At 40.8% G+C, this 15,424-nt stretch overlaps 1 protein-coding gene across 3 annotated transcripts in view; it reads right to left on the bottom strand.

The window, feature by feature from the left end:
- mlphb (melanophilin b) overlaps positions 1-15,424 on the bottom strand; it is a 58,375-nt gene that overhangs the window by 14,895 nt on the left and 28,056 nt on the right. For all 3 annotated transcript variants that reach the window (XM_075478640.1, XM_075478642.1, XM_075478641.1), the window contains exons 7-9: positions 13,128-13,220; positions 8,317-8,458; positions 5,019-5,260 (exon numbers count right to left, since the gene is read on the bottom strand). In XM_075478640.1, the coding sequence (XP_075334755.1) occupies positions 5,019-5,260; positions 8,317-8,458; positions 13,128-13,220 (477 nt within the window). The remainder of the gene's footprint in view (positions 1-5,018; positions 5,261-8,316; positions 8,459-13,127; positions 13,221-15,424) is intronic.

Raw genomic sequence — 15,424 nt, 5'->3', positions numbered from 1 at the left:
GAAAGAGAGCATTCTGACTTTCCCCCCACAACAGTCAGAATCTATGTAAGTCCTACTGTCACAGAGTAATATGAGCTTGAATTCACTGAAAAAGATGGATTTTTATGTGCGCCTTAATTTTTTTCAAAATAAGGCCAAATATTGGCCTTAAAAGTGACTTTAGCATGGAGCTGCAGACTGGAAAACACAATGGCACTACATACTAAAGTCTTACCTCGCCCCAATTCAAATTTGACTGTAATACAACAAACAAATTGTATTTTGCAGAGGTTTTTCTAAGGATAGGATTAGGCGTGCCAAAACTGTGTCAAAAGTGTGCCATTTGGAGACCCTTGAAAACCATGGCCCCATACTTGGGAAAAGAGGCTGTTTTTCTTGAACGCTTCAACATACAGTCATGATGTTGGGCTCGAATGAAAGGTTACACTTGGGACTGACAGTATTACTGACAAAGAGTAACGGAAGCACAAACACATTTTTTTCTATAACAGAGCTTTTGTGCATACAATAAAAATAAGTCCAAACAAATAGAATGATGTAAAATGCAATTATTTTATCTAAAAAAAAAAATTATTACATAGCAAACAACACTGCACACTATTTACAATTGCTATTTACTTCATTTGCTGTTGGCAACATGCCAATCATTGTAGCAGTCTCGACCTGACACAAAGCACAGGGGAACATCACATGTGGCTCACTTTACAGGGGTCTTGGTCTGGCAGTGTCTGCACCTCAAGCGCCCAGCGGTGCTGTGTCTTGATATTTGCACGGGTCTGTGATGACTGGCAAGAAATGGCCCAGGTTCAGCTGTGGTGGTCCCTTCTCTGCCAACTTAGAGGCAAAGGTCTCCCTGAATGCCTTTTGGTATAAAATAACCTCACCTCTGCTTCTGGCATCTTCTTTGTGCAAAATGAAGGCATTCACAATGGTAATGTCTATGAAGTGGTCTTGTACCACTTCTGTGTTTTGTGCAAGACCTTGTAGTATTCTAGCCTGGGTGCCAGCCGAACTTAGCCCCGCCCATAAAATTTTTGGTCGGGAAGTTCGGTCTGGCTCTGCTCAGTTGGGAAATCATTATGCCCGACATCGAATCAGTCGACCCAATCAAATTGCCAGGTCGGGCTTTATACGATGATGGAGAGATGATCAACAGGGACATTATCAACTACGTCACTAAAGAGCGCTTGGTTTGAATTCTTTTGAAACAAACATGGCCGCCGCTGGAGAGCTAGGGTGTGTAGATTCTGCCATCGAGTCTGTTCTACAGGATCTCCACATTGCATTAGTTTTGAAAGACGAACAGAGGAACGCGATAAAGGCTTTTATCGATAGAAAAGATGTTTTTGCCGTCCTTCCTACAACAAGTGTGTGTTGCTTAATCTCCGTCACATACTACGTTGCTCTGATTGGTTGCAGGTCTATCCAATTGAGCGAAGAGGCATTTTTTCTCCTGGTTCGGTTGAAACACGCCCCATCCTCAAAACTCTATTGAGCGGTATCAGACTCACATTCTGACTAGAATCGTGAGTATGACGTAGTCAGGCTAGTAGTATTCTATCAGGGAATCTGATAAGTCAAGTCCTCCCATGTACCTAAAAGGACAGTTGGAAAAAAAAGAGAAAAATCGTGTCAAAATATGTCCAGCACACAAATGATTACATTTCAAAAGGCAGAAAATACTTGTGTTTATAGTACATACCGGTTGTACTCCTTTGCTGCTGGTGGAACAGGGATGCCCTTCAGGGTCCACTACCCATCTGCACCTTGAGTTGGCTGTGTTCAGAGTGAAACACAGAAAAACATCTCTGTGTCTTTCCACTGGAGGAACAGGATGGAGTCGTTCCTCAGCCACTTATGCTCCCTCGTGGTGATTTGGAGTTCAGGCTATTTGTTTTAGATTTCAGATAGCCAATCGGGTTGGTTCGGCTGGTCCCACATGCCCACATCTTTTGCCGAAGCAGGTCACGGAAAAGCATGGGACTTGTGTAAAAATTGTCTTCAAAAAGTTTGTACCCGGTGCCCAGTAGGTTGGTGTTGACCAGCTGCATTACAGAGTCATAACTTAACCCTTTCCCGCTAAGTTCTTGTGATCTTCCTTCATGAACAAAAAAAGTCCCAAGTATAGCCGTTAGATGAATCCGCAAAAACAAAAAGCTTGTAGCCCTAGCATACAGGTTTGCTCTTCATATACTGTTGTAGGCCGATGTAGGATTTTGATATTTTGAGTGGAATGATAATAATTTTTAGGGGTTTGAAGATGGGTTGTGGGGGTGTAATGTCTTGAATCCCAGTATCATTCCAGCACTCTTCAGTCATTCCTGAAATTCTGGCTTGACCACCGCTGGTCCTGGCTCTCCCCCTCTTCTCCCTTGACCTCGGCCTCTAGCTTTTCTTTTGTTTGATTTACCTTTTCCAGGTGACGGGGGATGGGGCTCCTCTGAACTTTTGTTTTTTTCCCACTCTGCTTAGTAGCATCATCACATATGGCGCTTTTCCACTAGCTCGCTTCGGCTCGGCTGCAGCACGCCGTACCTGCAACCGGGACGATTTTCCATATCACCTCAGCCCTGGTTCCAAGCGGGCCGAAGCATTACTAAAATGTGATGTCAGCCGACTGCCTTCCACTGATTGGGTGTCGTCACTGGAAGCGTCATAACGCGGATAGTAAAAGCTAGCGTTAGCAACCGTTAGCTTACCTCCAAACATCATCTTTTGGAAGCTCGTAACAAAACTCTCCGGTACTTTTCAATACTGTTTTGTCTGGTGGCCAGGAGTCTTCTCTGGCTCTCTTCTCTTGCCTTCTGTGCGACAAAAAGCCACAGGGTGAGCAGCAACAGCACAGCCGTGTTACGACGACCCCGCCCACGTCGAGGAGGCACGAAGTATACTCGTTTGTAATGGAAACACAACCAAACTGAGCCGTGGCGAGCTAGTGGAAAAGCGTCATAAGTAACACTTGGGGAGACAGGGTGGAGATTCATGAGCTCAACCACAACACACAGGACTTATTTGAGAATTCACAGGAGGCCTGGAGAGGGCATGCATCGGTAACCCGGGCCTGTCAGAGCAGAGACAGCACCCTGTTGGCGCCGATGGGTTCTCTGCTGAACCGTCTGAATCATCTTCAGACGTCCTATTATGTAAAAAAAAAGAAAAAACAAAGAAATGTATTTTATAATACAAGAAAGGCTGAGCTGTGTATACAATAATTAACACTACTTTTTGCTGCTTTTGGATGTTTTCTTTATTGATGAGAATGCTGCTGCAGTCCACAATTTCCTTCAGGAACAATAAAGTATCTATCTATCTATAAGTATAATAATAATAAGTAAAATAACAATGAAATAAAAATAATACTTACTTGTTGAGAGCAACGTTTCCCTCTTCAGAGAATGCTTCTTCTCCAAAGTCAATCAACGAAAAAAATCTCTGTCCTCCTGTTACGATCAAGAGTATGTGGAAAATATACGCATCTGACAGAAATTTCGAAAGTTTGCAGCAGCAGACTTTGTATCTTTGTGCATGTAAGACTTGTTTTGGACTAACTATTTTACTGGAGTACATTAACTGGACCCTTGCCAACGTAACAGGATTAATTTTGTTGGAGTTTTATCTGTTCTTGGAATACTGTGAGGCTTCATAGGTGAGTTGGACAATTTTTTGTATTTGTGACTTGTTTGACATAAGTGTTTACTGTGTCCACAGTTATTATTGTATCCTGGATTGGTATACATCATTCGAATCTCAAGAATGTTAGCTTTCCTAGGGGTTATAACATGTATAGGTTGTTGCTTGTCAACATAAGCTTTGCCTGTTATGGAGCATTCAGTCGTGTTGGATCACTGAGCCACAACCACCTGTAGCCACTACTGCCTCTGCCACTGTCACTGCGCAAAGTCCATTTTCTGGAAGAACCAGCCTTAGTTTTCACACAGCACGGAACCAGTCAGTACTTTGTATTTTCCCCTTAAACGCACAATGCACCTTTAAGGATTTTTTGATTTCCTGGACTTATCTGTGGGTCCTCCAACAGATCCTGACTTCCTGAGTCACCTTTTGGACTTCAGCACTTTTTGTTCCTCCTTTGATAAATCTGTTACCTTTTATGTATTGTATCTGCTCATCACCCTGTAAAAATCCAACAAACTGTGAGATAAAGAGCCTAGGTATGACTGTCCTAGAGACAACCTCTGAGGAGAAAAAAATATGACAAGGTAGAATTACCAAATATGCAGTTCACTGAATGACAACTTCACTCTGCGTCTGCAGTGTTCAAATAATGAAAGTTGTCTACTGCACCCACTGTCTGTGCTTTTAAGTTATTCATCCTTTTATCCCTTCCTTATTGTGAAATAAATTGTTGTATGCCCCTCCTGGCCCAAGCTAACTTTCAACCAATTAGCAGTTAACCGACTGCATTTATGAATACCCAAAATCCTCCACTATGCATTAAGTGAGATTGACTCAGATAAATGTGCTAGTATAAACAAGTTCAGTTGTTACTTAGATCCCTTCATATCCTTCTGACTTCATAATGACTCTCCATAAACCAATGAGCAATGTCAGGGTGGTCAAATCCATATTTTCAAATAGTTTATAGTGTCCAGAAGTGCACTGTTAGCTGTTTGATCATATAATCAAGTCAAGAATGTGAGTGACAGCCATGTCAGACTATGGCAGGGTTAATTTGCATTTGCATTTGGCAGTTCAGTGTATTAAAAATGAGGCAAAGGAGTGTTTTTTCTAAACTGTTTCAAGGCATTATGGCAATTAAAACATTTCTACATTTAGAATTCTCATGAAAAGCGACTTAAAGTGAAGCCAGGAGAAAGATTTTAAAACTATTGTCTGTGTACTCGGAAATTAAATGTATAATAAAACTGTTGAATAACAAGCCATTGTTTGATTTCTCAGCGCAAAACAAGGATTTACAACTATTATAAGTATATAGCACTTGTCAAAACAATTTCATGTGGTGTTTGAAAACAAATATTAATGCAAAGCATATTAAAGACCTGAGTTGGAGCAGTTGATGAATTCAGGCTGTCCTGAGATGTGATGCTGCAGGGGCCTGGATGAGACTGGTAGATTGGGTACTGCCGGCAGAGGTCATCCTCTGCTTCTGAGTCATCAAGGCCAGGCAGACAGCTGCTGCATCCTCGAGGGCCTCCAGCACTCCCACTGCCACATGAGGAGTAACTGAGCCTGGAGATGGAGCGAGATGAGATGGTCCGATTCTCTGCATAGGCAAGGTCATCTAGAAAAACAGGATAAATGGCTAAAAGTTTAACTCGATCTTTAAAAAAAACAAACCCAACATTTTAATATCCATGAGCCACAGCTGCTACTGCTGTGATTGATATAGTCTAATTCTCCATTACATGGTGCACCACACATTTTCGACAAGAGACAGATCTGGTATTGTGATAATGAAATGGCCACAGACCTCCCTGGAAAAGACTTCGCCTTGACATATGTCGCACTGAAATTCCAATATACACCTCTGCATCAGTAACCTTCATAACCTAACCCTCACACATATTACCTGCCATGGACACTTACATACACCAATACTATCAGAAAAAACTGTCTTTTGTGTCTTTTCTTTTTAACATTTAGAATGGCCAGTTTTAGTTCTTTTCAAATTTGAATGTTTAATGTTGGTTAACAGTTGAATGTTTTTGCTTTTTAAAAAATACCCCAAATGAATTAAGTTATTAAAGGGGAAGTTTTTTTTTTTTTTTTTTTAAACCTGGACCTTCCTGACATAAAATACATTCATCTACTCACCGATAACAGTTTGGGGAAAGTCGGCGTCGACGATATTTAGATTACTCGAGATCCGCGTATAGCCATATCAGCGGGAGAGAACAGGGCATAGACAATACAGCCTCTAAATAAGGCATTATCTGTCTTTATTTCACCAATACTTGAGCACAGCTCATTCATTCCAGTAAAGACGTCCATCGTACTCAAAGTTGTCGTCCACGTCGTCAAAATCTGATAAATATCCTGCCATGTTGCACAAAACTAGCAGTAGCAAACTCCATGTGAAGTTTGACGACCGTCACAGAGAACGGAGTAAATAAGCTGTGCTGCTGCAGCGCGTGTCGATGACGTCATCCCAGTAGACACGTGTGTAGAAAGCCCCCGATAAGCCCCCCGATAGCAACAACACGGCAGCTATGAGCTAACAGTGCAATAGTACGCGTTCATTCATTCATTCATCTTAAAGTATTGGTGAAATAAAGACAGACAATGCATTATTTAGAGGTTGTATTGTCAACGCCCTGTTCTCTCCCGCGGATCTCGAGTAATCTAAATATCTTCCAAAGGGCACCGACTTTCACCAAACTGTTATTGGTGAGTAGATGAACGTATTTTATGCCAAAAATAATATCAAGGTTTTAAAAAAAATTAACTTCCCCTTTAAGTTGAGTTTATTTTTTATTCAATTCAAGTCTAAATATTTAAGTGAGTGCAGAGTATGCAGAGATTTATAAGCTGTTGCAATTGTCTGCATTGGTAGGAAACATTGGGCCTCATGCAAGAACCGTTCATACGCACAGATTTGTTCTTAAATCGTCCGTACGAGTGATTTAAGAGAATTTGCGCATTCACTAATCTTTTCGTATTTTACGTTTTCTTTCAGGTACGAACAGAATTTACGAGTGATCCAGAGCTGTCGTAGCTGTCCTAGGAGTTTCGTAAAATAGTCCACTGTCACGTTTGCTTGACTAATGGATTGTATATTTAATTACTTTAAAGAAAACATAAATAAATATACATTATACCCCATAATTATGCTGACATTATTCTGTTTGACTTAAATTGTGCACTAATTGAAGGTTCATTTGAATCTGTAAATAACAAGGTCAATGGGAAGCGTAACCAGCGGCTGACTTTCTACTTTTGGATGCCTTAGCGCCCCAGGCTCTTGAAGAGAGCGTGTGGAGACAGACGAATGGCTGACATCGCGATTAAGATTCCCAAGGACTGTGCTACTACAAATATGCAGCTTGCCACGACTCCAGAGAAAAACACGCCGATCAAACCCAATTCCACCACACGTCCAGGTCTCACTACTCTTGGATTTTTGGCCACTGGAACCTTTCAGAGGGAGATTGGAGACAGATCGGGTGTGTCCCAGTCCTCTGTGAGTCGTGCGCTCCCCTTGGTCATCAAAGCTCTCATCAGTTTATCACCCATGGTACATCAGATTCCCATACACCGCTGTCCAACAAGTACAAATTAAGAGGGACTTTCATCCCGTGACTGGACTGCCAATCATAATTGGAGCACGAGACACATATACGCATCAAAACACCCGTGCTGTGGTGGAGCGCACTGAGCTGAATGCCAGGTGGGTGTGTATCGATACCTCGTTCATGGCAATATTGCGCCATGAACGAGGGTCTCCACCTGAACCAACCCAGGCAGACCAGAAGGTGTGGTGCCAGAAGACCCCCCCTCATGGACCACCCCATCAAAGAGCCATCATGATCAGGCAACAACTGATTGCACGGCTTTAGTTGCAGTCATCGAGCGCCTGGCCATGGCGAGAGTTTTTTTTTAAGCCATTTTCATATCAAACCATTTCTTTTTTATTTCAGTGACATTACGAAATACAGGTGACACAGAATTAACAGCACTCGTAATAACTTCCCATTTCTTCGCTTTAGCAGGTCCCGTAATTCCACTGCTGACATGCTAAAAATGACAGATTTTCCTTTCTGGATCTCTGAAAGCAGAACTTCAATCTCAGAGCTCCTAAAGTTGTTCTTTTTCCGCCTTGATGCCATTCTCATGACTCATAACTCAACACTTCCTGGCAGAGGAGCGAGGAAGCACTGCCTAATATGGTATAATTTAGGGCGTGGAGTATGCAAATTTACTATCCTCGTGCACGTGCAATTATATACGCACGGGTGGGATTCATCATTTACGCAGGTCGTTAACACACTTTTTCCGAAGTTAAGAGCGTTTGTTGAATCTGACGTGGCGTGTTCGTACGAGACCTTCTTACGAAAAAAGTGAGAGAAATTTAGAATAAAAATACGAAAATGTTCTTGCATGAGGCCCATTGTCCCAACAAGAGAGTTGTCAGCTGAAACAATGGAAAGGATTATAAACTTCTCCCAGAAGGTGGTCAGAAGAAGGTAAAAGATATTGGTTGTTTCCAGTCAGTTGTGTATAAAATTTGGAGGAATTACAAACAATGGGAAGGCTTTACAGGTCAACCAAGGAAAACGCCAAATTATTTGGCCAAGTTCATCTACAGGCACAAGATTCTTAGATGAGATGAGACTCTACCGTGCTGTGGGGCTATTTCCAGGTCCAGACATTTGCGCTGCTCTTGGTCAATCTGGTGAAAAACGTCATTCATATCACCCTCAGCAAGCATCGACTCCCTTACACCGATATCTATGTCCACGATGTCGTGTGCATCTTGGGTCTGGGTGTGAGGATGGAGAACAGTGAGATTAAAAAAAAATAATACCCCTTTGGGATAGAATTGTTTCTGGCTCAAGTAGGAATTCAGAGGAAGAGGGTGAGTGAAGGCACTGAGATTGGAAAATCCCAACATTTAGATACCTTACTGTTACTCCAAGTATGTAAATACTTGTAAATTCGTATTAGATTATAAGATGATATTCAGAATTGATCAGACCAGTCATTTCATGTCAATTATAATTCTGAAAAATACCCTTATTCATAATCTGCAATTTTACAAGCAAATCAAATAAGACTTATTTAGTGAATGATAAAAAAAATATATTACAAGATTTAAATAAACAAAGTCAAGAAAGTACATTGGGGTATAATTTAGTGTAAATTCTGTAGAGCTGGTTTAACTATTCCTGCTCAAATCTGAATGACTTATTGTGACTATATAAATCTGTACATTATTGCCAAGAGTTTGCCATTTTGGTATTCAAAATTGCATTTGTGCCCAACACTTCAACACCTCCTCTGGTTATCAAAACATAACTATCTTAAAGGTCTATTTCTAAAAGGGACATGAAAAAAAAAAAAATCTTTTCAGTGCTTGAGATTTAGATGTCTGAGGTGAATAATTCAATACTCAGCCATAAATCAAACGTATCACTTGTTGCCAACTAGGGCTAAAAATCTCTCATTCAGGTGTTACTGAGATTTACATCTTAATGTTATTTCACAGTATCATCTCAGACTAAATGTTTCATTAGATCCAGAATAGCACACCTGATGTTTTGTTGTCATGTGGGTGTTTTATTAAGTTTTATGTTCAGAGATGCAATTAAATGTAGCATGAAAAAACACACACAAACATAATACTGAAACCCATAGAAAAAACAGTTCTTAATGCCTTCACTTTAATAAAACTGAGCAACAGTGGAGCAACAGTGAGGTCCAGAGTTAATCAAGCCTATATGTGATAGAATAATTATAACAAGATTTGGAATCTTCTACAAACCACTGGCTAGCTAGGCATTCCTATCTGTGATGGAGGAAATGTTAGCATTTATGGAAAATAAATAAATAAATAAACAATCAAACAAATACTAGGTGTTTTTCTGCCAGTTTAGTGTTTGCAACTGTGAGCTCTTAGGATAGGTGCTGTATGGTCTGTCAGAATCTGCTTTGAGCATGACTGAGTCTAATTGGCTTAGCAACTGTGTGTCTCTCACTATGGGGAAAGTCTCCTGTGTGACCTCACCAGAAGCTCAATTACCATTCTGCCAGCCCCAAATGGCTGGCACCAGTGACGTCTATGTCAGAAGGGGACTCCAGCTTGTAAAACCAAGCAAATGTGTAAGGTGAAGCCCAGAATGCAGCACCATTCAAATCTTGGATAGATAGAGCCTATGAGGTTGCTAAGCCCATAGTGGAATACACACACAAACAAGTAGGAGGCTAAAGGTCCCTGTCAGTATAGGTCAGGGCACAGACTCAGATCTCATCAGCTCGCAGTTGAGGCTAGAGTTAACAATAAGGCCATCTTTAAAGACAATCATTTCAGCTCCACCTGCTCCACAGGTTCAAAGAGGAAAAGGAAGGAGCCAGCAGCCTCCAAGTGGGCAACTTACGAGATAACCCCCCCATAAAACAACACACTAACAGGTTTTGGCTGAGATAGCCACCAGGTACACCTTAATGGTAGAGAAAATATTGCACCTTTCACTGAGGTCCTGTAAAAATGACAGAATCACTGCCACAGAGCACTGAAAAGGGATAGCACATGATTTCTTGAGACACCTTTCAAACATTTGGAACCATGCATAGCTGGTTGAAGGTGCCATAGCGTACTGAACAGTGTCAATATCACTCAGAGAGCCCAGCTTGATTCCGGTTGTGCCTCTCCCATAGAGCCATCCTCTCTGGATGTGGGTGAAACATTTCCTCATGAGCCTGAGACACCAGGTCCCTGTGAACAGGTAACTACCATGGCAACCTGGACGGGAGCTCAAAGATCTCTTCCGATAAATGTTTCCCTGACATATCAGGATCACGGACAGGTCCTCTTCCCTCACTCTGGTGAGAGGTGGAGGGATGAGAGCCAATGGTGGTAAGGCTTAGAGGAGGGTACTCGGCCAGTGAGCTTCCCACAATGGGGTATTTCTTGTAATATGACTTGGTTTTCCATGTCACTGCCATCTTGTTGAGTGGCTCTGGGAAGGCAACACATGCTTCCCCATCTTTTTTGCATTTGGCATAATTGCCATCAAACTGAGATTTCACAACCTACGTTTGAACAACTGGCCACAGAATTTTGAGCTTTGGGGATGCACTCTTGAACATATCCTGCATATTAAGGTTCAGAGGAGATAGATCTTGTGCAATCTGTTGGTTTCCTTAGCTAGGAAATTGTTTTTGAATTGGCTCTATATGAATGAATTGGATTATTTTATAAATAATTATGATTACAATGAATTGAATTCCAATTGGCTTGAATTTGACTTTATTATTTAAGTGCCTTGAGGTGACATTTGTTGTATTTGGCGCTATATAAATAAAAATTAATTGAATTGGATTGAATAGTGGTACAGGGCTGTCATCTTCCTCCAGTGCAGGGGGGCTTTGCAGCCATTAAAGCTGGAAGATGGACCTGTCCTTTTCATTGGCCTACTCTGCTCAATCGTGTCGATCATGTCCACCCCCAATGTAAATGGTAAATGGACTGTACCTGTATAGCGCTTTTCTAGTCTAGCTGACTCAAAGCGCTTCACACTTCAACACTACATCCCACATTCACCTATTCACACACAGCCATACAGCACGTCTTACGTCTGTACATAACTACGTGCTTTCTAACCATTCATACACACATTCATACACCGATGAATGCATTGGTAGGCAACATGGGGTTCAGTGTCTTGCCCAAGGACGCTTCGTCATGTAGCCGGAGTTGAACCACGACCTTCCGATTGGTGGTGGGCGAATGCTCTTCCTCCTGAGCTACAGCCGCCCCTAATGTAGTCCTTCGCATACATTATCCACTTCAAGCAATGGGTGCGAGGGAACAATGGACCGGAGGTCTGCATCCGCCCAGCTCAACCAAGTGTAGAGATCGAGCCCTCTGACATTTCCACTTCTCCTAGTAGTGTGGGCACCTAATACATTACTAGGTCCCGACCCAACAGGTTAGCTTATGTGTGAGAACTATGTAGTGGATTCAGTCATGAGCATAGACGTCAGAACTAGGGGTGCGGGGAGTGTCCCCTCCCATCTGCCCCTCCGCACCCCATCAGCCTCCTTACCCACTGCATTACGCATTAAAAAATAAAGAATCTGAATCTGTCACGGCATCCGAGTGCTCTTTCTCAGCCTTGCCCAGGCTGAAAACCAGGCTGCGCAACACCGTGATGCAGGAGAGACAAACACATTTGGCCATTGTGAACACTCACAGTGACCTTATGGATGAAAGCTATGTCTCAATCCTTCATAAAATTTTCATCAGAAGGTCAACTGAGAGAAGGTCCACTTTTGGAAATGCATGAAAACCCTGAGTCATGAGCGCAGACTTTTCTTTTTTTCATTTGTGGTGTATTCTATGTGCTGTCTTGGTATGTTAAGTAACACTACTAAATAAACGACACATTCAAGGGTACAAATAATGCTGTTATGTTCTTTAAATTGCTTGATTAAATTGATTGATTAAATTGTTTAATTCTAATTTAATCTTAACAATAAAGATTCCACATTCATCCATTCTAGTTCTCTTATAACTGCATGCTATTATAAAATAACTTCAAATCAAATCCTTAATCATTGATAAGTGTGCGTCCTTCCCCCGTCCATCCCAACAAAAAGCCCACCCCCCCACTCAGAAAATAGTTCCAACGTCCATGGTCATGCGTATGCAGGTTAGGGTAGCCTGAGCATAGGCTAATCCCAGGCACAAGGCCCACACATGGTGAACATCCCAGGCAGAAATTACATTTTTTCAGGGGCAAAGTTTTGGACTTTTCTTGTCTACGCTTGAAATGATAGTTGTAGCCATGGTTTGCTAGCTAGCTATCAATGCTAGCAGACACTAGATTTCAGCTAATAGACAGGCAAGGAGAGGAAATTTTATTCTCTTGCTTGCATGGGGTGAAAAGTGTTTGAACTTATCAGGACGTACCTGTCCAAAACAAAAGCGTTGCTACTTATACTTGAGGAAATATTGCCATTTCCTGAGATCAGAGTATTGCTACTTTGCAACGCTAATAGCTGTAGAAACATATTACTACTTTTCATGAGCTAGTGAGCAACTGTATAGCTGGGAACTTAGTTGCACACTCAACTTGGGCACTTAGCTAAACTGAGTTCGACAGTTTAGCTTAGTACCCAATTGTACAGTTGACACCAGGCTTCTGAGAAGAGGTTTTTGAATGACAACTGACTATGTCATCCCTATAGGATGAGGGTTCAGGCCCCTCCTTACATAGACATTACTAGTGCCAGCCAGGGCTGGCGTAATAGTATTTGAGCTTCTGATGAGGTCACACAGGAGGTGTTCCCCATATAGTGAGACACAAAACTAGTGCTAGGAAAGAGAACAGAGACATAAATAGATAAAATGGCCTCTCGTATGTAATGAAGACATGTAGATTAGTTTGGTTTAGGAAAATGTGGGTTTTTAGTTGATTAGCTTTTACCTCATCCTCATGTGGTCTTGAGTTGCGAGAGTAGTCACAGCCCAGTATGAAATCACAGGGATCAACAGTTAGCCGTCTTTTGGTCTTTTTCATCTATTGAAAAAGAACAAAACACCATCACCAAAAGGAATAAGAGAGTAATAAGTAAAAACCTTTGTCCCTTCAAAAGACTCACTAGTTCCTTCGTAGAGAGACAGGAAATGACGATTAACTGTAACTGTTCATGAAAAAAATTATATTTTGAGAATTTTATTCATAATTTCTTTTGTTTTTACATGATATTACCAAAATATTTCTCTAATTTTAATCAACATTCAGGTCTTGTTTAGATGGGAGAAAGTCACATAAAAAAAGAAATGCACAAAAAAAGGTTGGTGCTGGTAAAAGCAAGTCTCACAAGTCTTTTGTTAAGTCCTAAAATACATATGAACTGTGTTTATTACCCCACTATGCAGAATAATAAATATTATGACACTTGATAAAGTTGTGTGTAATAAACAATATTACTTTATAAATCTTTTTTTTTTTTTTTTTTTTTTAAATCAACAATCAATAATGAGAATAAAGAGACTGGCAGCTGCCATCTTGATGGCAAGTTTAGCAAACTCTTACCATGATTATGACAGACCCCTCAAACTCTCCTCTCACCATCTGCAAGATTGTATCTTTTAGTAAAACACAAGCAAAATAACATCAATATATCATTGGATATGAAAATATATGGCACTGGTATATGTGCCAATATCAATGATGATGCTAGTCAGTGGTTAGATAATATGTTTTTACGCATTTTAATCAAGAAACAAGATATTCCAATTCAGATGGTTAGATGAGTGTTTGAGGATCAACATAGAAATTGTGAGAGTATTTTTTTTCAATGATAACTGGTATATTTAAAAAAAAAAAAGGACTCATGAAATGTTAATAAATGAGAGCTTGGCATAAAGTGGTGGTAGGAAAACATCACATATGCTCCTTGGCTACATGGCCAAGGAAGAAAACGTCTGCTTTCATAACAAGCTGTGTGATGACAAAGCACCCACGAAGATAAATATCATTGAGGATGATCCTACAACTTCCAGACACTATCCTAGTTGCACTGTAACTTATTTTTAATGAAAGAAATGTCAGGAAACGTTCGTATCAGGAGCCAGTTTATTCTGAAATGGCTCACTACACTAAACAGAAGAGGGTACTCGATCGGGTCGAAAAGAAGGACTGCAGCAAACAGTACTTGGTCCTCCAGCAGTATTCTCATGTAACAGCCATCAAAAGTCAAATCATAAAACATGTAAATGAAGTCTGAATCAGTAAACCAACCAGCAGAGCCCAGGATTCCTGCCACCGATTTAATATAAATAAAACTTAGCTTCGACATAACACAGAGACTGTGGTATAAACATTAGTAGACTTGGTTTTATGATGAATTCTAGTGGACCCTGTTTAACAATTGTAGGACTTGAACCAGAGGCTGTTTCAGCTGCAAAAAGATTTTTCTGTGAACGATTGTTTAACAGCTTAGCCAGCTGCTGTTTGACCATCCTAGCGTTCACCAGAACTTCTTCAGTTTCGCTGTCTGTGTAAAATCTGCTTCTTGTTTTATGATTGGAGTGCTTTCCATCCGCACAAACTTGCCAAAACATGACTACCTACAAAATCCATGCAAAAAACATCCAATGTGCTGAACAAGCAAACAAATTGCCCATATGGGGAAAAACTGCATTTTCTACTACACCTTCATCTGTATGGGAAAAATCAGCCTGGTTTCACAGAAATAAAGACCATGAGCATAACTTCTTAACACCGCCTTTTGTGGTGGATCCACATATCATGGTAACACAGAACACAACAGGCCTCTTTCGACAGTAAGAATGTTATCAGGATGACAAATCTCAACTGATTAATTCAGATGAGAGCAGAAATTGTGTTCCATTTTCATTTTCCTTGAGATGCCCAAGCCATGTTTTTCACGTGTCATTTATTTTTAGTGCCCTAATCAAGTAGCCTCTATTGCCCAAAACAAACAGACTAAAAGCAAAAGTAATAATATCTGCAAAATCACTAAAAATAAGGAAATGGAACATGTTTTCAATTAAGGTAACTTATTCAGCTCATACTCAGGACCAAAGTGTCAAATACTGCCAGTTCTGTCAGTCATTGGTATCTCTCAGATATGCACAATTATCCTTTTTCACCAGAACACCAAAATACTCATCCCAGCATTCTCAGACATTGTCAGCAAATACTTTCTAAACATGATACATGAACACAAATAACCCTGAAAAATGGTAAGACAG

Source organism: Odontesthes bonariensis, chromosome 12, assembly GCF_027942865.1.
Source record: "Odontesthes bonariensis isolate fOdoBon6 chromosome 12, fOdoBon6.hap1, whole genome shotgun sequence".
Taxonomy (NCBI): Eukaryota; Metazoa; Chordata; class Actinopteri; order Atheriniformes; family Atherinopsidae; genus Odontesthes; species Odontesthes bonariensis.
This window is presented reverse-complemented; position numbering and strand designations above follow the sequence as displayed.